The following is a 26,012-nucleotide window of genomic DNA, read 5'->3' as shown; positions in this document are numbered from 1 at the left end:
ACTGCTTAAGAAAACACTGGATGTTAAAGAACAGCTTAGTGACTTACGAACCACTGGAGTTCAGAGCATTGAACAAACAGGTTATGACTGAACTACCTTCTGGTGCATGAACTATTAAGATTCCTCAAGTACAATTTGAGTTAAATGGCAGCTCCTAGGTTTAGGTTAATACACACGTCAGTTGGTACTTTTGCTATGTATGCAGTTAGGTAAAGCTGCAATCACTGGAGAGGGACAATGCATCTTAAGCAGTTTCAAGCAGACAGTATTACTTGTATTATGGCTGATGCAAAAAGTGGATGTGGGTTTGGCTGTAGAAGGTTAATGGGAAGGTTCGCCTTAAATCTGGGTCAGCAGGGCTGGTTCCCAAAGCCTCCGAAGCCCCAGCTACCCAACTTGCTCTACATCATCTAACTATGAACAGTAAGGTAGGCACAGACCAAGCAGTTGGTAATACAGCTTGGCACGCAGACACCGGACGAGAGAGACTGCAGCAAGGGTTTCACGTGATCGTGTGCAATGTTCGTCCACACCTTAGTCTTCGACTTGGGGCTGCTTCCATTCTGCCCTTCCTCAGAGGCATCGCCGCCCCGGCCAGAGCTCAGCCATCTTGTCTTCTCTCGTTGCTGCTTCTGAAAACTGTGTCTGAGAGGAGAGCCAGTGCCCGGATCACTGTCACTAGCAAAGGAGTAACCTGTGACACTAGCAGGAACCTCCACATCGCTGTATTTTTTAGATTTTTCTCTCAGAGCCGGGTATCGGTAAGGGTAGCCAGTTCTGTAACCCTGGAGTCCAAAGAGAATGAAAGACAGTCAATATTCGTCTCAAAACAGAGTTTCACTATGGAAAATTGTGTGGAAATACCTACAAAAGCTGAACACACACACACGCCCTACAATTTAGCAATTCCACTGGCAGGTACGTGCCCAACAGAAATTCGAATACGTCACCAAGACAAAGGCACTCTGTGCTCACAGCGGCCCCGTTCCTGACAGCCCAGACTGGAACCAGCCCAGAAGCCCGTCGAGAGTGGCACGGGGTGCACTCACCATGGACTAGGAAATGGCAATGAGAATAAATCCCAACACCGGGTGCAACCTGAGACTGCTGTCAATTGAACCAAATGGAAAAGGATGTGCTGTCTCATCTCATTTACATGGAACAGGACTGGGTCACCCTGGGGGTGGGGCTTCTGAGATGCTGGTGCTGGCTTTTTATCTGGGTGCTGAGTACACAGTGTGTTCAGTTTTTAAAAACTAATAAATTGAATACTCAAATAGGTACACTCTCCTGTTTATTGTATTTCAATAAAAGTTTTAACATTTTTTAAAATAGGCCTTAATTGATGCTGGCTAAAGTACAGGTTATACTAATCAACCTACTTAATATTTTTACCTCTAAAGTCACAGTTTAGATATCATGATAAACTCTAGGAAAGACCAAATAAGTCCACCTCATGACAACTGATTCTAGGTAAAATAACTTTACCCTTAATTCTAACTTAGACATTCAAGGTAAACCCTCTACTCTGCCTTGTAGCCATTTACTTTGCTGTGAAGCATCCCCTACTGGACCACTGTATGCACCAGCCTGCCTGCTCACCCCCACAGGCAGTATCCTCAAGGCCAGGGTGGGGTACCACCCCTCTACCCTATGCTTAGCACTTGGTGGTGAGGCAGACAGACTTCAGGGTGGCTCACTCATGGTCCCCACCTCCTGCCCACTGCCTGAGAGCCTGGAAGTGGGGCCTTCCCCAGATGAGCCTTTTGTAAACCCAGGCCAGCCACCTGGGCTCAGCCTGTGGCTCAGCTGTCCCTGCACTGCCGACCCACAGCTTCGTGTCTGGATCAAGTCATCCACAGCAGCGTCGAGAGGAGAGCCAGAGCGCCGATTCTGAAGGGCTTACGGGGGGTTGGTTACATGAGCCATGGCTTGCGCTCTGCTTGCCGCTATTTCAGAAACATTCCCATTCCTCTCAGTCCAGGGATCCCCTTTCCCCTCTGGATGCTTTTCTTTGCAGAGCTACATTCATTACCTACCATTCCTTTAATACATTTTTTAATGATAATAATCCCCAAATGGAGTTGTTGGTGGCCGTTTACGTAACTGTCCTCAGGAAGATAGGCAGATGTCTGTATTGGCCATTTTTCCATTTATGAGCTTGCCCATGCTCTGTTGAGGACTAATAAAAGATAACAACTCAGCTATAAAAAGACTACCTTCAGAAAAATACACGACTTATTAATTCAAGTTTCTTCTTGCTTAGTCAGCCAGGACTTCAAGTAATCTCCATGACTCAGGATAAACCACCCAGGACTCCACAGATCTTACCCTCACATGGTGTGGGTTTCATCTTTATTCTTCCCTTTAAATACTGTCAAACCAAAATTAGAGGCAATACGCAGACTCAGACCTACTATATGGCTTAGGTAAAAATATGGATTCACCCCTTCCTTGAGAAACTAAAATTTTATCTTGATTTTGTGGGAAACAATTTAGCATTTCTTGTGTGTATATTGAAATGAACTTACAGAGTGAGGATCTTCAGCTGTTCTCTAAGCTACTCAACAGTTAGCAAACTTACGACTAATCACAGTGCTAACTGAGAGTGGAGGTTAGCTACTCTCTAATCTACTTGATGATTAGCAAACATATAACTGATCAGAATGCTCATTGATTCCTGGCCTGTGATCAGTGGTCGCTGTCCAGTTTATTTCTCATAAACCATATGGCCTGCTTCCACAGAAACAGTAACATAACCTGTGCATCTGAAGGACACACTAAAACAGCCTTGTTGGGATGAGTGTTGCGCAGATGAGTCTTTCACCCTCTAGCTTCCTCCACTATCAAACCAGAGCTGCTGCCCAGTGATTCGCCTCTCCCTTTACACTGAGTGCACAAGCTGGGGTGGCTGCTGTTCTTGACGATTGTGCTCTCTCCTGCTCCCCATGGACTTTCAGGTGCAGGAGAGTGAAGCGTCAAAGTTTTGCCAGGAAAAGAGAAGAAGGGTTTGTTGGACTGGGCCACCTCAGCACTAATCACAGTGCGGGGTCCCGAAGGTGTCTAACTCCCAGTGACACTGCCTGGGCCACTGCTGCCCCTCTCAAACCTTCTCCAGGTGTGTCTTTCCTGAGGTTACACTACCGTGGTCTGCCACCTTACTCCAACTGCTCCTTCCATCTTCCTGGTGAGCTCTGTGCCTCTCCCTGCGTCCCTAACCAGTCCTGGCCCACGCAGCTCTCATCGCGCTTTGTCAGGGCCACAGATCACTGGTGCTGGGCTGCATCTGCGAATTGTTTGTTTCCCTGACTAGGGCAAGAATTGTAACCTGTTCATGGCTATAGGCTCAGGAGCAGATGGCCAGTTAATGTGACCCATCTTTACTGAGCAAATGAATTCAGAAGTTATGGAAGACTCTGCCCACTGCTCCTTCACTGACCAAATCCGCTCCTGTGGACACTTAGCCCCTGGGAACACCCTGAATCAGATCCATGAATTCTTTGGGTTCTAAAATCTTCAGGAAAGTTAAACCTCCTGCAGCTAACCATCCCATCTATGACCTGTCCCAAAAGTCAGGTCTTATGTGAGGCTGGACTGTGACCCCCTGGGGCTAGGGCTGCCCTCTAGAGCACCAGCACAGCCACACGACGACTGCAGCCCTTCGTAGGGCTCCCTTGCCCCACACTGCCAAGGCAGGCCCTCACGTGCACCAAGAACTCTCCCAAAGCCCATCTATGAGGTGATCGCGCAGCACAAAAGGGCCCCATTACAGAGCTGTCTGTCTTATAGTGTGGTGGCTCTGCCCATATGGGCCTTGTTCTGAATAAGTAAAGACCCTGGCAGAGTCAGAGACGGACCTGAAAGGCATGTTCCTGTCCCCACCACTGTGTCTTCAGTGCTGCTGTGGCCTCTTCCATGACTGCCCTCCTTCCCCTAACTCAGCCTATGGCGTTTCTACTTCTCCTTGAGGTCATCTCCAAGTGACATCTTCTACCTAAGGTTTTCTCTCTGATCTATGCAAAAGGATGAAGTCCCTCACTGAAACCTTCAACACAGACCACATCCTGCCCCGTATACACAAAATCCCTACCATGCCAGAGTGTCACCACACAGCGTCTGTACTGGGCTTGGCTCGGGATCCCTGCAGTCAGGATGAGGGTCTCCCACACAGTAAATCAGTAGCAAATATCTATGGAACACAGTAATTGGCTCCAGATCGCTAGAAGTCACTGTTAACACAAACAACAAACAACACTCGCCAGCTGCTTCAGAAAGCCCTCTGGAAAGCACGAGTGTGGGACGAAGGGCGCTGAACCACCCTTCACTCCAAGAGTCAGTTACCCAGCAGCCTGAGGCAGAGCCAGCTGGGTCCTTGCTTCTGTCCCATCTTTAAAAGCAAAGTGAGACGCCTGGCTGGTGTGGCTCAGTGGTTGAGCGTCGACCCTGCACCAAGAGGTCGCCAGTTCTATTCCAGTCAGGGCACATGCCCAGGTTGTGGGCCAAATCCCCCGTAGGGGACATGCGGGAGGTGGCCAATCGATGTTCTCTTTCATCGGTGTTTCTGTCTGTCTCTCCCTCTCTTTTCCTCTCTCTCTAAAATCAATAAAGAAAAATAGTATTAAATAAAATAATAAATAAAAGCAAAGTGAGACAAGAAGTCCTCACTCTGTCCTTTATCACAATTTAGCTTAGAAGTTAAACTGGTGCCACTTGGTGTTTTTTTAGGAGTAAGTACTCAGATAGTGCCCGAGGACAGTGACTCCACACCACCACCTCACTCACTCGCCCTAAAAACAACAACAACTACGCTTTAGAACAAAACCTTCTCATCAAGTGGTAGCAATGTTCTTACCAGGTTATCAAGCATCCGCATAAGGGCTTCAAACTCCTGCTCACCGATCAGCCACTTGGGAGGCGATCCAGTGGCCTCCCCTGCTGGGGGCCCCGGGGAACGGGATTTGGCTTTGTACTTCCCAGGATCCAGGAAGACTAGGTTGTCTGGCCCTCCTGCACTGGCCAGAGTTCGAACCTTTTTAAAACAAACAAACATTACAGTTGAGCTCCTTTACTGAGAGCACAGGACTTGGATGACTGAGAAATCATGTAAACAGAAATGAGGGTTTCAGAAGAAATCAAATCACTGAGTCTAAGAATGAATACTGTAGGATGGACAATGACAGACTAATTACAGGGTTCTTTTCAGCCTTGGCTGGGTAGCTCAGTTGGTTAGAGCATCGCTTTGATACATCAAGGTTGTGGGTTCTACTCCCACTCAGGGCACATACAAGAATCAACCAATGGCCCTGGCCGGTTTGGCTCAGCAGTTGGGGCGTCAGCCTGCGGACCAGAGAGTCCTGGGTCTGGTTCTGCTAGGAGCACATACCCCCACCAAAAAAGATCAACCAATGAATGCATAAATATGTGGAGTAACAAATCAATGTTTCTGCCAAGCAGAAAAAGACAAATACCACATGATCTCACTTATATATGGAATATAATGAATATAACAGTCTGAGGAATAGGGTAGACCCAGAAACACGGAAGTAGGGTACAGACTGACAACCCTCAGAAGAGGGGGGTTGGGGGGTGGGAAGAGATAACACAGAACTTATATGCACGTATGCATAACCAATGGACATGGACAACAAAGCCAGGGACGGGGCAGGGAGGGAGATGGGGAGGAGGGTGTCAATGGGGTAAAAAAGGAGAAATATCTGTAACAAAAATAAAATTAAATAAATAAAATAAAAAAACAAATCAATGTTTCTGTTTCTTTTTCTCTCTTTCTCCCCCAACTTTCCTCTCTCTAAAAATCAATAAATGTTTAAAGTAAATGAATAAACACCTACATGATAAATTTTATAATACAGTTATTTCAGAAGTTTTTCTTTAGCCCAACAACAATACTGGGCACGCTCACTTGGAGGAGCAGTGGAAACAAAGCTCCTTCCACAAGCATCCAGTGCAGAGTGGGGAAAGCACCACTGTGAAGACACAAGTCAGAGCAACAGACAGGACCAGCCTGGGGCTGAGCAGAGCTGGTGCAAGAGGCACTTATAGCCATGAGACTATGGGCAAGTCTCTAGCTCTCTGCACCTGTTTTTTTCAAAAAGAGTGCCATGAAATAGCAAACGAATACCATGTAATAGTACATGTAAAGCACCTGATACCGGGGCTGGAACACCAGGACTCCATAACTGGTAGTGACTTGCGTTTTTGAAAAATAAAAAATTACCGTCGGCCAACCTAAATCGGTGAAATGGCATTTGCCCTGGTCGAGTTCCACACCCATGAGCTCAGATGTGGCAAAGAGATTGCTCAAAGACTCAACTCTACAAAACCAGTATCAGAAGATAATGGGAACCCTGAAAACATCTAAATAAACTGCAGATGGAATGGCACCACTTACCTGGATCTCACATGCAACCACAAGGTTGTGGATGTAATAGAAGGCCTCCTCAACGCTCTCTCCGACGGACACCAGCCCATGGTTCCGGAGAATGAGAACCTGAGCAGGAAACATGAAAGTTCCATGGAGCTAGTCAAGAACACTGATACTTCCCTTGCTCCTTTTTCCCTTCATAATTTAAATATCAGATCACATGGCTACTGACCTTGCTTTTAGGCCCCAAATTTTTCTGAATTAAAACCTTTTCTTCTTCATCAACCAAAATCCCATGATAATCATGATAAGCCACTTCTCCAAGGGAAAGTGCCTCAGGGGAGATGGGCAAGAGGCCGCACTTCATGGCGGAGACCTAGAAAACAAGCAGTCCACTGAGTAGGGCGCATGCTGACTGATGCTTCCTCAAAGAAATAAAAAAGAACAGAGTTAATCTTGTTCTCTTCTCAGAAATAGATGAACCCATGAGCTTTACAAAACTGTTACTTCTGACTTCTGGGGCTTACTACCAATGTACAATTAAAAACGCAAGCTATCACTAAGCTGGGAGAGCACCAAGAGAAATTCCACATCTGGATTTCTCCCACAGTGCCAATAAATGCCGCATAAGCTCAGACATAAAGCTAAGGGGAGCCCGATCAATGCAGGACAGACAGCAGCTCCCTCTGAATGCACCACGGCCTTGCCAAGAACGGGACGTGAAGTGCTCTAAGGGTTGATGTGCTTCTCCTCTTAGGTTGCAGATGGGATCAAAACACCTGAAAGTCAGATGAAGGCAAATTTGCAAAAGTTTAGGATAATTATACTCTATAATTTCTTTACATTTATTTAAGAAAAAAAAAAATCTAACTGTTCATACAGTCCTTAAGTTTCCTTAAATTTCCCAAACTGACTTTAGAATATGCTAATTTTTAAGGTCCTATATCTAAAATCCAGATTAATAGGCTCCAAAGAATCAAATATCTGTCTGTAGGTGTAACAATTCCATGCAGAAAAGTTAATCTGAAAAGACAATACCACCTGGCCAGTGTGTGGCTCAGTGGTTGAGCATTGACCCACGCACCAAGAGGTCGCCAGTTCAATTCCCGGTCAGGGCACATGCCCAGGTTAAGGGCCCAATCCCCAGTTGGGGGCATGAAGGAGGCGGCCAATCAATGTTCTCTCTCATCCATGTTTCTACCTCTCTCTCCCTCTCCCTTTCTCTCTCTCTAAAATAAATAAAAAAAAATTTTTTTTAAATGTTTCTGCTAAAATAAATAAATAAAAATAAAAAGACAATACCGCCCTGGTCAGTTAGGCTCAACAGTTAGAGCATCAGCCTGTGGACCAGAGAGTTGCAGGTTCAATTCCGGTCAAGGGCACGTCCCTTGGGTTGCAGTTTGGTTCCCGGCCCTGGTCGGGGCTGTGCAGGAGGCAAACAATCGATGTGTCTCTTTCACATCGATGTTTCTCTCCCTCCCTCCCTTCCACTGTGTCTGAAAATAAATGGAAAAATATCCTCGAGTGAGGATTAAAAAAACAAAACAAAAAAAGACAATGCTATATTTCATGCCTTTCACAGTATCAACTTTAAAAAATTTCCTTATAAAGTTGTGATAATTTTAGCCCTGGTCCGTTTGGCTCAGCGGTTAGAGCGTTGACCTGCGGTCCTGAGAGACCCGGATTCGGTTCCCGCTAAGGGCGCGTACCTCGGTTGCAGTTTGTCCCCGGCCCTGGTCGGTTGTGCGGGTGGCAGCCACTCGATGTGTTCCTTTCGCATCGATGTTTCTCTCTCTCTCTCTCTCTCTCTGTTCCTCTCTTTCCCTCCCACTCTACCTGAACAGAAAATGGAAAAATGTCCTCTGGTGAGGATAAAAAAAAAAAAAGTTGTGATAATTTTAAAAACAAATTACATTGTTGCTGTTAGATACCTCTAATAGCTCTTGGGTTTTACGAAAAAAATCACATCCTTCAGAGAATACTATATCTAATAAAACTGATGTTGAGCCCTGGCCAGTTTTGCTCAGTGGTTAGAGTGTCGGCCAGCAGACTGAAGGGTATTGGGTTCAATTCTTAGTCAAGGGCATGTGCTTGGGATGCAAGTTCGATCCCAAGCCCCGGTTGGGGTTGTGTGGGAGGCAACCAATCAATGTGTCTCTCTCACATTGATGTTTCTCTCTCTCTCCCCCTCCCTCCTTTCCACTCTATCTAAAATCCCAAGGTGAGGAGTAACAACATCAAAAAACTGATGATAACACCAAGAACCATTATCTTCAAAGTAAAATAGACTAGAGCTATCCCTCATCCAAACAAATCAAAACATCAAAAGGTTAAAATTCGGTATTACTGAATCAGTAAGGTCACCTGTTGTACAAACAATCCCATAAAGTCATTAAAATGGTGATAAGAAGCCAACTCCAGATAATTCTAGAGTGTTCCGCTTTCACACAGCTGTACCAGCAACCCGAACATGTGTTTCCACACTGAGAGGGCTCACTATCAGGGGTTGTGCGCACCAGCAGATCACAGCAGGATGATGGGCTAGGGGAGGCCCCTGGGGGGCTGTAGACTTAGACTTGGAGGCCAGCTCTCCACATCCTGCACTACTGTGCCCTCCTGCGCCTTCTTCTGATTCCCTGAGGCACAATCCAGCCTGGGTTCCACTGGCTCTGTCCCCATAGCACCTCAGCACACTCCAGTTCCTTTAGACCACTGACCCTCCCCTGAGCCCACAGCACCCTTACCCACCCACCTGCCTTCCCTCCTCTCCAAAAGGGCTCTGGAGTCACTGCTGTCATTCTGCACTCCCCACCATGTTGATCACGCTCAGATCTGACCTCCTCAGTCAACAGGCTCTAATTTCCTGATTTGCAAATCTAATGGGCATTTTCAGTCTCTTGGGTTTTGCAGTATATAAACCCCTTTCTCTTAAGAAAGTTGAATTTAGTGAGCAAAACACTTTTCTAACCCAATAAAGTTAGGGTACAGACTTACTGCAAATGAGAGGCACATCCAGGGAAACCTGCAGGCCTCACCAGACAGCGCTCACACTGCAGTGAGCTGCAGCCACACTCACCGCAGCCCCTGCCGGCGTGTGGATGTGGACCACACACTTCACGTCCGGCCTTGCAGCGTAGATAGCAGAGTGTAGCGTGAAGCCAGCCTGATTCACTCCTAGATTAGTGCTTCCGCGGTCTACAATGTCTCCTTGGAAATTGACTTTCACCTGAAAATAAGAAACCAAAAAATTCCAACGTCAAAAGGACTTCAAATTACCCTAACTAAAAATTATTTAAATCGCATTTTAAAGTGTTTATAACTAATTTTAGAGGTTTTTGAGTTAATTACACAAAACACCGAGTTTCTCGTCTTTCTTGGGTTTTCTATGCCTGACAGGATTAGAAGGGTTTATTTAAGTAGTGTGACCTACACATTCATGACACTCAAGAGGAAAAGGACATTCTTACCAAACTGGATGCAGTCACTTCACTGTAGAGAAGCCCAAACGGTACAATGAGGAAGTGTTCCTGCTCGGAGCTCACTCTAGTCTGTGGGGACAGGACGAGTTAGTGTGATATCCAATTGAAATTATTTACCTCTCTTTCAGGCCACAAACTCGGGTTTGTTGAACATATATACAAAATACAGCATTTATTGTAGTAATTTATCAGATGCATAAAGTACACCTTGGTCACATTCATAACTACCTTTATAGAGAAAAACCGGGTGGCAACCAAGACAGTGGCCCATGCAAAGATGTGTTCCTCCTCAGGTATGTGACAATGAAAACCCAAGTTACTTTTTAAAAGTCAAACAGCTTGTTTTTAGTACTCAAAACCTGTAGGAGAATGCACAACTCCTTGCTGCCTGACCACTTTCAGAGTCTCTGTGGCTTGTGTGCTCCAGCAGTTTCCTTTCCTCCACTCCTCCCAAACAGAGTAGGCACGTACTCTGTAACATACACACGTTAGTAATAAAGCAGGAAAAAGGAGAGCCCTGCCCTCCAAGAAATTCGGTTTCATTTTTATAATGCCTTTGGGCTAAGAATTGTGTCTTGCCCTGGCCGGTTTGGCTCAGGGGTTAGAGCGCCGGCCTGCGGTCCAGAGAGACCCAGGTTGGGTTCCCACTAAGGGCACGTACCTCGGTTGGTCGTGCGGGTGGCAACCACTAGATGTGCCCCTTTCACGTAGATGTCTCTCTCTCTCTTCCCTTCTCTCTCTCCCACTCTATCTGAACAAAAAATGGAAAAAAAAAATGTCCTCAGGCGAGGATTTAAAAAAAAAAAAAAGAATTGTGTCTAGGGTCAGGCAGGTGGAGCTTGCTGTTTGCTGAAAAGGCCTTGAGGCATTCAGTCAGCTTCCTGTGGTGGAGCAGAAAACACATAGGGTGTGTCTGGCAGCTGTAGTAATAGGGATGCACACCACATCCTCAATTCTTCATTTAGCAGTCCCTGAGCACCTCCAGCATCCTCAGGCTGGGGTACAGCATGCAAGCTGGAGACCCAATCACTAACAGTTCTCTCCTGCCTTCCCACAGTTTCTAGCACACAATATAGAACCAGTTCTATCTACCATTTAATTCTCAGCTGAGACTGTCCCACTGCTGGTGCCTTCCTGCTGAACTTGCTTGGTTCTCTCAGCAGCCTTTACTGGGCACCAGTCATAGAAGGCTTTAGTCAAAATCCTAACTTCATGCCCTGGATGGTTGGCTCAGTGGGGTGGAGTGTCATTCATGCACCAGAAGGTTGCGGACTTCATTCCCAGTCATGGCACATACCTAGGTTTTGGGTTCGATCCCCTGTTGGGGCACATACAGGGAGCAATCAACCAATATTTCTCTCTCTCTAAAATCAGTAAAAAGATATCCTTGAGTGGCTGGTTTGGCTCAATGTGTCCCTTTCACATCGACATTTCTCTCTCCCTCTCTCTCTCTTCCTCCCACTCTATCTGTTGTTTGTTTTTTGTTTTTTGGGTTTTTTTTTGGTGGTACATGCCCTTAGCGGGGACCGAACCCGGGACTCTCTGGTCCTCAGGCCGATGCTCAACCGCTGAGCCAAACTGGCCAGGGCCTCCCACTCTATCTGAACAAGAAAAAAAAAAAGAAAAGAAAAAATGTCCTCAGGTGAGGATATAAAAAAAAAATCCTAGCCCTGGCCAGTTTGGCTCAGCAGTTAGAGCATCAGCCCACGGACCAGAGAGTCCAGGGTTCAGTTCCTGCTAAGGGCACATACCTCGGTCGCAGTTTGTCCCAGGACCCAATTGGGGCCATGTGGGTGGCAACCAGTTGATGTGTCTCATGTGGATGTTTCTCTCTCTCTCTTCCTCCCTCTCTCCCTCCCACTCTGTCTGAAGATAAATGCAAAAATGTCCTCGGGTGAGGATAAAAAAAAAAACAAAAGAAACCCTAGCTCCACCAAGACGGGCTCTGCTTCTTTGGGCACCCTGGGCTCCTGACCCACATGTGGGGGCGACCGGCTTGCACTCCCGCTGAAGAGCTCAATGAACAGCATAGCCTCGCTCATACTGTCACGGATAGTGTAGGAGCACCAATAGAGAGCCAGCACCAACAATGAACCTGCTCCTTGTAAACACCTACTGCCTAACTCTGGGTTCTCTTCCAGTTGTCTCAATATGTACACACGGTACCACCTTTCCTAAAACCTTCCCACTAATGCAGAGTTAGCCAGGCTTTTCATTTCTAGTCTGCTCCTTTATTTAAAAAAACAGGCTGATCTTTTTAATTATATAAAATAAAGCCACACAATTGCCCCAATTCCCAAGTTAGGTCAAAACAAAACATAAAACAAGGAATTGTTTTGTGTATTAGTTGGAATGAAAAAAAAATAAGGTTGAAAATAAGAAAAAATTAAATGTCAGATGTTTTTGCTTACTTTAAGTTTTTATTCTGAAACATACATATAGAGCATTAGAGGATGGGTGTACAATTTAAGTGTAAGAAAGCACACACCCACCCATCTGGAGTGGCTCAGTGGTTGAGCATCGTCCTATGCACCAAAAGGTTGCCAGTTCGATTCCTGGTCAGGGTACATACCTGGGTTGTAGGTTCAATCCCCGGTTGGCGTATGTACAAAAGGCAACCAACCGATGTTTCTCTCCCACATCTCTCTCTCTTCCCCTTCCTCTCTCTAACCATGTCTGCACTAAGGTGAAGATTAAAAAAAGGAAAGAGCCCTGGCCAGTTTGGCTCAGCGGTTAGAGCGTCCACCTGCGGTCCGGAGAGACCCGGGTTCGGTTCCCGCTAAGGGCATGTACCTCGGTTGCAGTTTGTCCCCGGCCCTGGTTGGTCGTGCGGGTGGCAGCCATTCGATGTGTCCCTTTCACATCGATGTTTCCCTCTCTCTCTCCCTCCCACTCTGTCTGTACAAAAAAAAAAAAAAAGGAAAGAAATCACACTCCCATGGACCTTTCAACCAGCTTCAGAAATAGGTCTAGTGTCTCTGAAGCTCCACTTCTCTCCCCCCACAGCCTGGAAGTAACCACATTCCTGAATTGTATTAAGCACTTTCTTTTCTTTTCTTTATATCTATTCATCCCTAAGCTATATAGTCTAATTTTTATTTTTATGAACTTCATATAACTGGAATCATACTCTATGTAATTTGCAGTCAACTTTTTTCCAACATTTTATTTAAGTATATTTGATATACAATATATTAGTTATATTAGTTTCAGGTATACAATATAAGTGATGACATTTTCATGCCTTACAATGTGATCATCCCACTAAGTCTAGTCATCATCTGTCACTGTGCAAACTCATCACAGTATTTTTCACCATAATTCCCTCACCTTCTCCATCCATCCTTCCAATCCCTCCCCTCTTGGTAACCATCACTTTGATCTCTGTTTTTATGAATCTGCTTTTGTTTTATTTTCTAAATTATTTTCTTCTAGATTCCACATGTAATTAAAACCATAAAGTATTTGTCTTTTCTGTCTGATTCTACTGAGCATAATAACCTCTAGGTCCATCCATGTTGTTGCAAATGGCAAGATTTCATTTTTTTTTTTTTTTAATCCTCACCCGAGGACATTTTTCCATTTTTTGTTCAAATAGAGTGGGAGGAAGAGAGAGAAGAGAGAAACATCAATGCGAAAGGGACACATCGAGTGGCTGCCTCCTGCAGGGCCCAACCAGGGCCAGGAACAAACTGCAACCGAGGTACATGCCCTTAGCAGGAACCGAACCCAGGTCTCCCTGGACTGCAGGCTGACGCTCTATCCGCTGAGCCAAACCGGCAGGGCAAGATTGCATTCTTTTTATGGTTGAGTCATATTCCATTGTATATACACACCAATTCTTCGGACACCTAGGTTGCTTGCACGTCTTGGCTATTGTAAATAAAGCTGCAATAAACATAGGGGTGCATATATCTTTTCAAATTAATGTTTTAGTTTTCTTTGGATAAATACCCAGAAGTAAAATTGTTGTATTGTTATAGTAGTTTTATCTTTAATTCTTTGAGAAACCTACATACTGCTTTCCACAGTGGCTGCACCAGTCTGCATTTCCATCGAAAGGCACCAGAAAGTTCCCTTTTCCCCACAACCTTGACAACACTTGTGGATTTATTGATGGTGGCCATTCTGACAGGTGAGGAGAATCTCGCTGTGGTCTGATTTGCATCTCTCTGAAGATAAGTGATGTTGAGCACCTTTTCATATGTCTATTGGCATCTGTGCAATCTCTTTAAAGAAAGGTCTTTCTGCCCTGGCTGGTTTGGCTCAGCAGTTAGAGCGTCAGCCTGCGGTCCAGAGAGACCTGGGTTTGGTTCACACTAAGGGCATGTACCTCAGTTGCAGTTTGTCCCCAGCCCTAGTTGGGTCGTGCGGGTGGCAACCACTCAATGTGTCCCTTTCACGTCGATGTTTTTCTCTCTCTCTCGCTTCGTCTCTCTCCCTCCCACTCTATCTGAACAAAAAATGAAAAAATGTCCTCGGGTGAGAATTAAAAAAAAAAAAAGAAAGGTCTTTTCGTGTCCTCTGCACATTTTTTGATCGGATTGTTTTCTATTGAGCTGTCAACATAATTTGTAAGGCTCCTCCCGACTACAATGTTCGTAGCTGTCACTCATTTTCATGTGTATAGTATACATGGATGAACATACAATTTATGTAGCCATTCTCCCGTCAATGGACACGGTTTCCATTCTGCTATCAAAAACAATGTTAGGCCCTGGCCGGTTTGGCTCAGCGGTTGGAGCGTCGGCCTATGGTCCAGAGAGACCCAGGTTCGGTTCCCGCTAAGGGCATGTACCTCGGTTGTAGTTCGTCCCCAGCCCTGGCTGGGTCGTGCGGGTGGCGGGTGATGTCCCTTTCACATCGATGCCCCCCTCCCCCCCCCGCCCCACTCTATCTGAACAAAAAATGGAGAAATGTCCTCAGGTGAGGATTAAAAAAAAAAACAATGTTAGGAACTCGTGTTCATGTGCAAGTTCCTCCATGAAATAAAGTAGGAGGTGATACTAAATTATTTTCCAAAGGACCTAATTAAATGTACACTCCTGCCCTGGCTGGTTTGGCTCAGCGGTTAGAGCATTGGCCTGCAGTCTGGAGAGACCCGGGTTTGGTTCCCACTAAGAGCATGTGCCTCGGTTGCAGTTTGTTTCTGGCCCTGGTTGGGTTGTGTGGGTGGCAACCAGTCAATGTGTCTCTTTTACGTCGATGTTTCTCTCTGTCTCTTCCTCTCTCTCCCTCCCACTCTATCTAAACTAAAAATGAAAAAATGTCCTCGGGTGAGGATTAACAACAACAACAACAAAAAGTACACTCCTACCAGTAGAACATGATAGTTCTGTGGTTCTGCAACCATCTTTTTCAAAAATTAAAACCGAATGTCTGGGAAATGGTATTCCATTGTGATTTTAATGTACAATTTCCTGGTTACAAATAAATTGAGCAAATTTTCATATTTCTATGAGCCATTCTTCTTTCTTTCATTCTTTCTTTTTTTTATCCTTGCCCAAGGACATTTTTACACTTATCTTCAGTCAGAGTGGGAGAGAAAGAGAGAGGAAGAGAGAGAGAGAGAAACATCAACCGACTGGCTGCCACCCACATGGCCCCAACTGGGGCAGGGTCAAACTGTGACCGAGGTACATGCCCTTAGAGTACCCAACCCGGGACTCTCTGGTCCGCGGGGTGACGCTCTAACCGCTGAGCCAAACCAGCCAGAGCAAGCCATTCTTATTTCTCCTGTGAAATTCCTTTCTTGTCTTTTGTTCCATATTATACCAGGCTGTCTTTTTTTTTTCTTGACAGTTCTTCATCTGTTCTAGATCTAATTTTTTGTTGGATACCTATGAAGTAAAATCGTGCAAGTTTTAGCTTTATTTTCACTTTCTTTGTGGTGTCTTTTAATGATAAAAAAATTTGTTCATTTTAATGTAGTCAAATTCATCCATCTTTCCTGACAGGTGCTTTTATGTCTTAAGACATCTTTCCTTAAGTCAGAGGTTTAAAAAGGTCAATGATTTTCACCTATATAGACCCTAAAATTCTTCACGTATTACTTTGCACATTTAATCCTTTCACATTTAATTCACTGGAATTGCTTTGTGAGAATATATAGTGTAAGGTAGGGCTCCAGCACAGCTGTCCAATTCTGTTTTCAATCCAACTGTGCCAGCATCCACTATTGGCGAGTCCACCCTCCCCCACTGACCTGCAGTGCTGACTCTCCTAGATCTGGTTCTGGGCTTTCTGTTTTGTTCCACTGGTCTATTTGTCTCTTCTTTTGCCCAGTGCAGACTATTTTAATTAGCATCACTGTAAGTTTGACATTTGGTAGGGGAAAAAATCTCCTTACCTAGCTCTTCAGGAGTGTCATAGCTATTCTTGGTCTTTTATCTTCCATATAAATTTTAAAAGCATACTATCAGGTCTCACATTTAAAAAATACTACGGCCCTGGCCAGTTTTCTCAGTGGTTAGAGCCGTCGGCCCATGGACCAAAGAGTTGAGGGTTCAATTCTGGTCAAGGGCACGTACCACGGTTGCTGTTTGTCCCTGGCACTGGTCAGGGTCATGCAGGAGGCAACTGGTCGATGTGTCTCTCTCACATCAATGTTTCTCTGTCTTGCTATCTCTCTCTCTCTCCCTCCCTCCCTCCCACTCTATCTGAAGATAAATGGAAAAAAATATCCTTGGGTGACGATTAAAAAAAAAAAAAAGAATAAAAAATACTCTGCAGCCCAGTTGGTGTGGCTCAGTGGTTGAGCATCGTCCCATGCACCAAAAAGGTCACTGGTTCGATTCTCAGTCAGGGCACATGCCCGGGTTATGGGTTCGATCCCTATTGTGGGGCGTGCAGGAGGCTGCCGATCAATGTTTCTCTCTCATCGATGTTTCTCTCTCCCTCCCTCTCCCTTCCTCTCTCTAAAACTCTATAAAAACATATTTTAAAAAATAATAAAATAAAAAATACCACACAGCCATTTTTATTCACTTCTTTATCCTTTGTGTGTGTGTATATATGTGTGTGTACATATATATACATATATATATAATTCACACAACTATAAACTATATATTGTGTATTTTCTCTTTTATAATAATCATTCTTTTGTTTCCATGTTTTCACATGGTCTTTGGTGTATAACATTCCCTCAGACTGATGTTGAATAACTGAGCTATGTCCATCTACTGTTGGATATTTAGACTCTAAAAATTTTTCACTATTCGATAAGGCTATAATAAATATATATATCACGTTTTCTTCGTTCGCTTCTTCTTTCTTCTTAACATTATTTCTAAGAGTGTGTTTAACAGAGCTACATATTTTAGTGGGAAAAGTTTAAAATACATGATTTTCTGAGTCTGAAGCAAAGAAAAAGGGCTAAATACAGATGTAAAGTGATAAATGAGAGAAGGACATTTCAGTTTTCTAGTCCCCGATGGACTAGTTAGTACCAGCTTTCCCGCATGTCTTCCCACACGACTAATATCTCTTCTCTGTGTACAAGGAACTAACTCTAATGTCACACATCTTAAGGTCACTCACTGAAAATCAGTATCTCTGCCAAAGATACACATCCTATCCCAGAAGCACAGTGTACTGGTCACAAAGGTGGGCTCCAGACCACCTCAGAGGTTTAGCATTCCTTAGAGTCCAGAAAGGAGCTGAACTAAGAACTGGGTTGAATCCACATGTAAAAAGCACGTGTGTGTGTGTGTGTGTGTGTGTGTGTGTGCATAGTATGGAGAAAAGGGTAAGACCATCTAAATGGCTGCTAATACTGGTTGCCTCAGGGGAGAGGAGAGTATTGGCAGGGTTACAACTCTTCTTCAGACAACTGTGCAAGGGACACTTGTTACTATAAGCAGGAACTATATTAATAATTTAAAACATTCCAATAGCCCTGGCCAGTTTGGCTCAGCGGTTAGAGCGTCGGCCTGCGGTCCAGAGAGACCCGGGTTCGGTTCCCGCTAAGGGCACATACCTCGGTTGCAGTTTGTCCCCGGCCCTGGTTGGTCGTGTGGGTGGCAGCCACTCGATGTGTCCCTTCACGTCGATGTTTCTCTCTCTCTCCCTTCCTCTCTCTCCCTCCCATTCTATCTGTACAAAAAACGGAAAAATATCCTCGGGTGAGGATAAAAAATAAATAAATAAATAAATAAAACAGCCCAATAAAAGAAATTAAATGAAAAAACAAATATTGGAACACGTTTAAAAGTCAAAGGAAGAAAGCAATTCAATGAGGCTATTTCCAAAAGAGCAAAAAATCCCCCGAAACCTGATGATGAATTAGGACTTGAAGAAGGCAGAAGGGGATGGAATTCTAGAGCAGGGTTGGCCATTAGCACGGACACTGTGACAGGTGATCGGGAGTGTAGAAGGGTTCAGATCGACTTACACCAGTAAGTTGTTCTCATTTTCTCTGTGACACAACATGGTCACTTACTGGGTGAAGGAGAGTAGGAATTTAAGGAGTAGAAAAAACAGGAAGTCTGAGTGAGCTTTTGAGACATGTCCTACAGCTGCCAGGCAGTGTGGTGGGTCCTCTGGAGACCAGGGCTGCAGATCTATGCAGAAGGCCAATGGCTCTGCCGTTGGCTCTGCAAGGGGATCTGGCTGCTCAGGTCCAGAGAGGGAAGGCTGGTGCTGGTAAAGTATTCCTGAGACAACGGACCATGAATTCCAGCTGGACAACACAGGGAGTGATTAGGGGCTGATGGACTGGATAAAAGGGAAGATCCACAGAGGCAGGGCATGTTTCATTCAGAGTTTGAACAATGTTTGGTACAGAATAATAAGTATTTACAGCAGACACCCAGTAAACATCTATTTAAGAATGAACTTTAAAAAAAAAGAGGTCCTGATAATGTTGAAAAATGGCTAAAAATTGGAGTAACTAAAGAAGTAAAATAAGAGCTAGAAGGAAAGAAAACAGCTTCATTCTTAAGTTTTTAGGCATAAAAAAGATTTTAAAAACTGCCTATGTTTGGTATACACTAATTTATTAAGTTAGCATGCAAGAAAGGTGTTTAAAGAACTACTGTTCTCACCCTGCCGATTTGGCTCAGTGGCTCCCCCTTCTCCTAAACAGAAGAGGTGGAACCAGCTCTGGCCACTTTGGCTCAGTGGTGGAACGTCGCCTGCGGACCAATGAGTCATGGGTTAGATTCTGGTCAAGGGCACGTAGCTCAGTTGCAGTTGGTCCTGGCCCTGGTCGGGTCATGCAGGAGGCAACCAGTCAATGTGTCCCTCTCACTTTGATGTTTCTCTCTCTCCCTTTTTCTCCCCCTCTCTCCCTCCCACTCTATCTGAAGATAAATAAAAAACTATCCTCAGGTGAGGATTAAAAAAGAAGAAGAGATGGGACCAGACACCACTCCTTATCATTCAGTTACTATCCCACCCAATACTCACTGTGATATGATTGTAGATAAGCTGAGACCACCCAAAAAGATCTGCCAGTCTGTAAAATGCTGCCAATTTACACCGTAATAACTTCTCCCCTTTGTCATAGGCAATCGAATCAGATCCTCTAAGGTCATTAACAGGAGTTACCATACCAAGACCTGAAATAAAGAAATACAAAACTCAAAGATTTAATATTTATTACCAAATGTAAATAAAATTATAACAGATATGACTGAGATATGACTCTTCCATCTTACATCATAAAGTCAGTCTCAAAAGCTCAAAGCCTATTTCATATAGGCCATATTCCCCAACATTAATACGATTAAGCTGAAATTAGTATCCAAAAGGTAGCAAAATTTGTAGGATGCTATAAAAAGCAAAGCTTAGAAGGAAAGTTACAGAATTAAATATTTATTTAAAAAGAAAAAATTATTTTTTTTAAAAGATCTAGGTTTCTACCTTATAAAACTAGAAACAGAAAATTAAATCCAAAATTAAAAAAAAAAAAACACAATAAAAGCAGATATCAATTGAGCAGAAAAATAATAGAGAAAAACATTTAGTCTTGAGATAAAAAATGAAATAAAATCATGAAAACCAAACAAAATGAAATAAATCTCTAGACTCATCAACAAAACACAGCCATGATATATATTACCAGTATGAACAAGTGGAGAGGGGACATAACCACCTATCTTTCAAATGTTAAAAGGATAATAAAAGGCCCTGGTTAGTGTGGCTCAGTTGGTTGGGCATCGTCCCATACACCAAACAGTTACAGGTCTGAGTACTGGTCAAGGTACATGCCTGAGTTGTAAGCTCGATCCCTGGGAGGGGGCATGCAGGAGGCAGCCAATCAATGTTTCTCTCTTTCTCTCCCTCTCCCGTCCTCTCTCTCTAAAAATCTATATATATATATATATATATATATGTGTGTGTGTGTGTGTATATATATATATATATATTTTTTTTTAAAGGATAATATAGGAATGACATGAACAACTATGCCAGCAAATTTTTTTTACTTAGATAAAATGGACAAATTCCTTAAGACACAAGCTACCAAAGCTCACTCCATAAAAAGTAGATATCCTGCCCTGGCCGGTTTGGCTCAGCAGTTAGAGTGTCAGCCCATGGACCAGAGAGTCCCGGGTTTGGTTCCTGCTAAGGGCACGTACCTCGGTTGCAGTTTGTCCCCAGCACCGGTTGGGGTCGTGTGGGTGGCAACCCATCGATGAGTCTCTCTCACATCGATGTTTCTCTCTCTCTCTTTCTTCCCCCCATCTCCCTCCCGCTCTATCTGAACATAAATGTCAAAAATGTCCTCTGGTGAGGATTTAAAAAAAAAAAAGATTCCTGAGTAGTCCTATTACCAGGCCTAGATGATTTCACTGTGAATTCCATCACACATTTAAGGAAGAAATAATACCAATTCCATACAAACTCTTCCAGAACACTTTCCAACAGATTCTACCAGGCCCAGCATTACTTTGACACAAAAACCACACAAAGACATTGCATTACACAACATTACAAGAAAAAACACACCAAAATCTCTGATGAACACAAACTAAAAATGACTTAACAAAAGTTTAGCAAATAATCCATCAATGCATGAAAAGAACACATCATGACTAGGAAGGTTTATCTCAGGAATGCAAGGTTAGTTCAGAAAACAATCAATATAATTCACCACATTAAACTAAAGAAGAAAAACCATAAAATGGAATCATTTTAATAGATACATAACAAGCATTTCATAAAAGTTAACATCTGTTCAGGATAAAAGCTCTCAGCAAATTAGAAATAGAAGGGAACACCCTCAACTTGACAAGGGACATCTACAAAACTTACCACTAACATCAAACATAAGATGAAAGGCGGAATACAAGGACGTATACTCTTGCATTCTTACTAAATACTGTATCAGGGATTCTAACCAGTGCAGTGAAGCAAGAAAGGGGAGGAGGGACATCAAAACATACACATTAGAACTAAAGCCCTGGTCCGTGTGCTCAGTGGTTAGAGCATCAGCCCGTGGACCAGAGTGGCAAGTTTGATTCCGGGTCAAGGGTGTGTACCAGTTGTAGGTTTGATCCCCAGTAGGGGTCGTGCAGGAGGCAACTAATCAATGTGTCTCTCTCACATCGATGTATCTCTCCCTCCCTCCCTCCTTCCCACTCTATCTGAAAATCTGGAAAAATATCTTCAGGGGAGGATTAAAAAAAGAAACAAACAAAAAAGTATATGACTGCTTGACCCTTCTTGGTTATGACAAAATTATTCTCATCCTACATTACTAGATTTGGTCCTGGTCTTTTTATTTGTAAGCATACAGAAAAGTATAGAGGAACAATACAAAGAACCACATATCTATTGTCCTGACCAACATACGTCAATCTTCTATTTTAGGTCTTTAATTATTTAAAACTGTTTTTAGAAGGTTTTTCAAAACATGGTGGTAGTGGCAGTATAGTTTTTTAATCTTCTTAAATCCCATCCCAAACCCACTCAAAAAAACTAAGAGATAACCCTAGGATGATCTCTACAACACACTAGGTAACAAGGTAAGCCCATGAAACTGAAGATACAAGGGGCAGGGTTGTCACAGAGTGCATGATATCAGCATGGACCATCTGCCAAACTCGAGACTCCCCAGAAGAACCAACAAGAACTCACTAGGAAGTTGAGGGCCTATTTCAGAAGGGCAGCTGAAACCAAGAGGAGTTCAGCACACTTCAATCCAAACTAACCATCTACAACTGTTTTTTAGGACAAAGTCTCACACTAAGAAATTAGTAGAGCCCTGGCCATTTTGCTCAGCAGTTAAGCGTGTCAGCCTAGGGACAGAAGGGTCTTGGGCTTGATTCCCAGTCAAGTGCATATACCTGGGTTGCAGGTTCAATCCCTGGCCCCAGTTGGGGTCCTGCAAGAGGCAACCAATCTATGTCTCTCTCTCTCACACTGATGTTTCTTGCTCTCTCTCCCTCTCCCCCACTCTCTCTAAAAATCAATGAAAAAATATCCTCAGGTGAGTATTAACACGAAAAAAAAAAGAAAGAAAAATTTGTAGAAATCAGAACCCATACTGAGTACACAGACTATAAAGAAAAGAGAAGAAAGGGAAACAATGGTCAAGATGAAAGCACAGGAGGGGAACAGACCTGATTTCATTAAATCAGCCGCCCATCTTTTCAGCACTTCACAAACACAACAGAAGAGGGACCTCCAGAGCCATGACTTTGGAAAAACTTTCCTGAACCAGGATCCTTCAAGAAAACTAACCTCATGCAGAAACAAACAGAAAAATATTGTGCCCAGACCATACAAAAATTATTATAAGAAAAAAGGACAGACAACAAAAACACAGAAGACCACTGGCCGGTTTGGCTACGTGGTCCAGAGAGACCCGGGTTCAGCTCCTGCTAAGGGCGCGTACCTCGGTTGCAGTTTGTCCCCGGCTCTGGATGGGTAGTGCAGGTGGCAGTCACTCGATGTGTCCCTTTCACGTCGATGTTTCTCTCTCTCTCTCTCCCCCTCCCACTCTATCTGAACAAAAAATGGAAAAATGTCCTTGGGTGAAGATAAAATAAATTAAAAAACAAAACAAAACAAAAAAAACAAAAAAAAAAAAACCACACAAGAAGACATGTCCAAAAACAAATGAAAATAATCTATTATTTAATAACAAAGAAGAGAAAGGCCTTAATAATGAAAGTGAAAAAAACCTTTAATATAATCAGGAAAATTCAAAAATGAGAGTTACAGCATAAAAGAAATTCGGCATAAATTTTTTTTTTATCTTCATTGTTGAATGTATTACAGATGTTCCACATTTTTCCTCCATTGAACCCCTCCTCCCCCTTCCTGCCTTTTCCCACACTGTTGTCTGTGTCCATTGGTTATGCATATAAGTTTTTTGGTTTATTTCTTCCCACCCCTCAACCCCCTTCTCTTTGAGGTTTGTCAGTCTAGCAACCAACTTGTTCTTAATCCCTTCACCTTTTTTACCCATTCCCCAAACACCCTCCCATCTGGCAACCAATAAAATGTTCTCTGTATCCATAAGAATGTTTCTGTTCTGCTTGTTCATTTTGTTTGTCGATTCCATTGTCGATAGATATGTATTCATTTCCATTTTGTTTGTTCATATATTTTATCTTTTTCTTCAAAAAGACCCTTCCACATTTCATATAATAACAGCTTGGTGCTGATGAACTCCTTTAACTTTTTCTTGTCTGGGAAACTCTTTTATTTTTATCCTCACCTGAGGACATTTTTGGATATTTTGTTCAGATAGAGTGGGAGGGAAAGAGAGAAACACTGATGTGAAAGGGATACATCGAGTAGTTGCTACCCACACAACCCAACCAGGGCCGGGGACAAACTGCAACTTAGGTACGTGCCCTTAGCGGGAACCGAACCCGGGTCTGTCAGGACCGCAGGCCGACGCTCTCACCGCTGAGCCAAATCGGCCAGGGCTAGGAGACTTTATATGGCCATCGATTCTAAATGACAGCTTTGGAGGACAGAGTAATCTTGGTTGTAGGTTCTAGCTTTTCATCACTCTGAATATTTCTTGCCACTCCCTTCTGGCCTGCAAAGTTTCTTTTAAGAAATCAGTTGACAGCCGTATGGAAACTCCCCTGTAGGTAACTAACTGCTTTTCTCTTGCTGCTTTTAAGATTCTCTGTCTTGCCCTGGCCGGTTTGGCTCAGCGGTTAGAGCATCGGCCTGCGGTCCGGAGAGACCCGAGTTCAGTTCCCGCTAAGGGCATGTACCTCGGTTGCAGTTTGTCCCCGGCCCTGGTTGGTCGTGCGGGTGGCAGCCACTCGATGTGTCCCTTTCACATCGATGTTTCTCTCTCTCTCTCTCCCTCCTGCTCTATCTGAACAAAGAATGAAAAAGTGTCCTCGGGTGAGGATTAAAAAAAAAGAGATTCTCTGTCTTGAACCTTTTCATTTTGATGATGACGTGTCTTTGTGTGGGCCTCTTGGGGTTCATCTTGTTTGGGACTCTCTGTGCTTCCTGGACTTGTATGTCTGTTTCCTTCACGAAGTTAGGAAAGTTTTCTGCCACTATATTGTTTCAAATAGATTTTTGATATCTTGTTCTCTCCTCCTTCTGGCACCCCCAAGATGCGAATGTTGGCACGTTTGAAGTTGTCCCAGAGGCTCCTTACACTATCCTCACATTTTTGGATTCTTTTTTCTTTTTGCTATTCTGATTGGGTGTTTTTTGCTTCCTTATATTCCAAATCGATGGTTTGCTTCTTGGCTTTACCAACTCTACTAATGAATCTGTGTAAATTATTCTTTATTTCAGTTAGTGCGTCCTTCATTCCTGACTGTGCATCCTTCATTTCTGGCTGGTCCTTTTTTATGCTCTTGAGGCCCTCACTAAGTTCGCTGAGGTTCTCACTAAGCTCACTGAGCATCTTTATAAGCAGTATTTTGAATTCAGCATCTGTTAGGTTGCTTGTCTCCATTTTGCTGAGTTCCTTTCCTGGGGTTTTGTTCTGTTCTTTCAATTGGGACCTGCTTCTTTGTCTCCTCATTTTGGCTGCCTCCCTGTGTTTGTTTCTATGTATTACTTAACAAGAGGTATGGGGCTAGCTGAGGCCAGATGCTGCTTGTTTGAGAGAATTTAGGAAAACCTGAAGCAGGATCCGAGACAGGCCAATCCTATGGTTAAGCAACTGGCAACAGCTTGGGTGGGCTTGAAAGTTGGGTGGGGTGGGGCCTCAGGGAATCACCAGGGTGGGGCAACCAGTATGAGCCAGGATGCTGGAGTCACAGATATGGCGGCTGTCTGCGGCCCCAGGGAAGGGCTCACCAAAGGAACAAAGGCCTCTGACAGCACATTTGTCTGGTAGAAAGCCCACCTCTCCAGCCCTTGCTCCAATGCCAAACAGCTCAGTTCTTTTCTGTTTGTCTCTAGCGCCCCTCAAGCTGCCTCCCCTCCAAGTTGAGAGGGAGAGGGTCCAATAAGTCCATGCGGGGGCTCTTTAAGAGGAGCTGCCTGGGGCTCCAGACGCCTCAGCCTTCCTGAGCCTCAGTTCCCGCTGGTTTTTCCAGCCAGAAGTGATGGGGATTCTCTTCCTGGCACTGGAACCCTGAGCGGGGCACCTGGTGTGGGACTAGGACCCCTCAGTCCTCAGGGAGGACCTTCCCAGCCGAGGTGTCCTCCTGATTTTTATCCGCCACACGTGGGTGTGGGACCAGCCTGTCCACCTCCGCCCCTCCTACCAGTCTCCATGTGGCTGCTTCTTTAATTCCATAGTTTTCAGACTTCCATTCAGCTTGATTTCAGGTGGTTTTGAATGATGGTTGTTCTGTAGTTTAGTTGTAACTTTGATGGAGGATGCCATACCGCGTTTACCTACGCCGCCGTCTTGACCGGAAGTCTAAATTTTTTAAATGATTTTAAAACATAAATATTATCCTCACTCGAGGACAATTTTCGATATTTTGTTCAGATAGAGTGGGAGGGGGAGAGAGAGAGAGAAACATCAACGTGAAAAGGACACATCGAGTGGTTGCAGTCCGCACGACCCAACCAGGGCCGGGGACAAACTGTAACCGAGGTAAGTACCTTTAGCGGGAACCGAACCCAGGTCTCTCTGGACCACAGGCCGACGCTCTAACTGCTGAGCCAAACCGACCAGGGCCATAAGTATTAAATGAAAGCTGGAGAATTAAAAAGAAAACATGTTTAAATCATAAAGAAATAAAGAAAGCGAT

The 26,012-nt window shown here is 44.1% G+C and overlaps 1 protein-coding gene across 8 annotated transcripts in view; it reads right to left on the bottom strand.

The window, feature by feature from the left end:
- ADD1 (adducin 1) overlaps positions 1–26,012 on the bottom strand; it is an 88,403-nt gene that overhangs the window by 14,945 nt on the left and 47,446 nt on the right. For 6 of the 8 annotated variants that reach the window (XM_036275049.1, XM_036275019.1, XM_036275041.1 and 3 more), the window contains 7 exons: positions 19,273–19,424; positions 9,850–9,930; positions 9,459–9,608; positions 6,615–6,758; positions 6,410–6,508; positions 4,853–5,029; positions 441–785 (listed from right to left, as the gene is read on the bottom strand). In XM_036275049.1, the coding sequence (XP_036130942.1) occupies positions 441–785; positions 4,853–5,029; positions 6,410–6,508; positions 6,615–6,758; positions 9,459–9,608; positions 9,850–9,930; positions 19,273–19,424 (1,148 nt within the window). Of the gene's footprint in view, positions 1–440; positions 786–4,852; positions 5,030–6,409; positions 6,509–6,614; positions 6,759–9,458; positions 9,609–9,849; positions 9,931–19,272; positions 19,425–25,517; positions 25,565–26,012 lie in introns of those variants that run through there. The other 2 variants (XM_036275064.1, XM_036275056.1) reach the window with 2 other exon arrangements.

The sequence above is a fragment of the Molossus molossus genome, unplaced genomic scaffold (assembly GCF_014108415.1).
Source record: "Molossus molossus isolate mMolMol1 unplaced genomic scaffold, mMolMol1.p scaffold_m16_p_1, whole genome shotgun sequence".
Taxonomy (NCBI): domain Eukaryota; kingdom Metazoa; phylum Chordata; class Mammalia; order Chiroptera; family Molossidae; genus Molossus; species Molossus molossus.
Note: the sequence above shows the minus strand (reverse complement) of the source record. Positions and strands in the feature narration are given on the sequence as shown.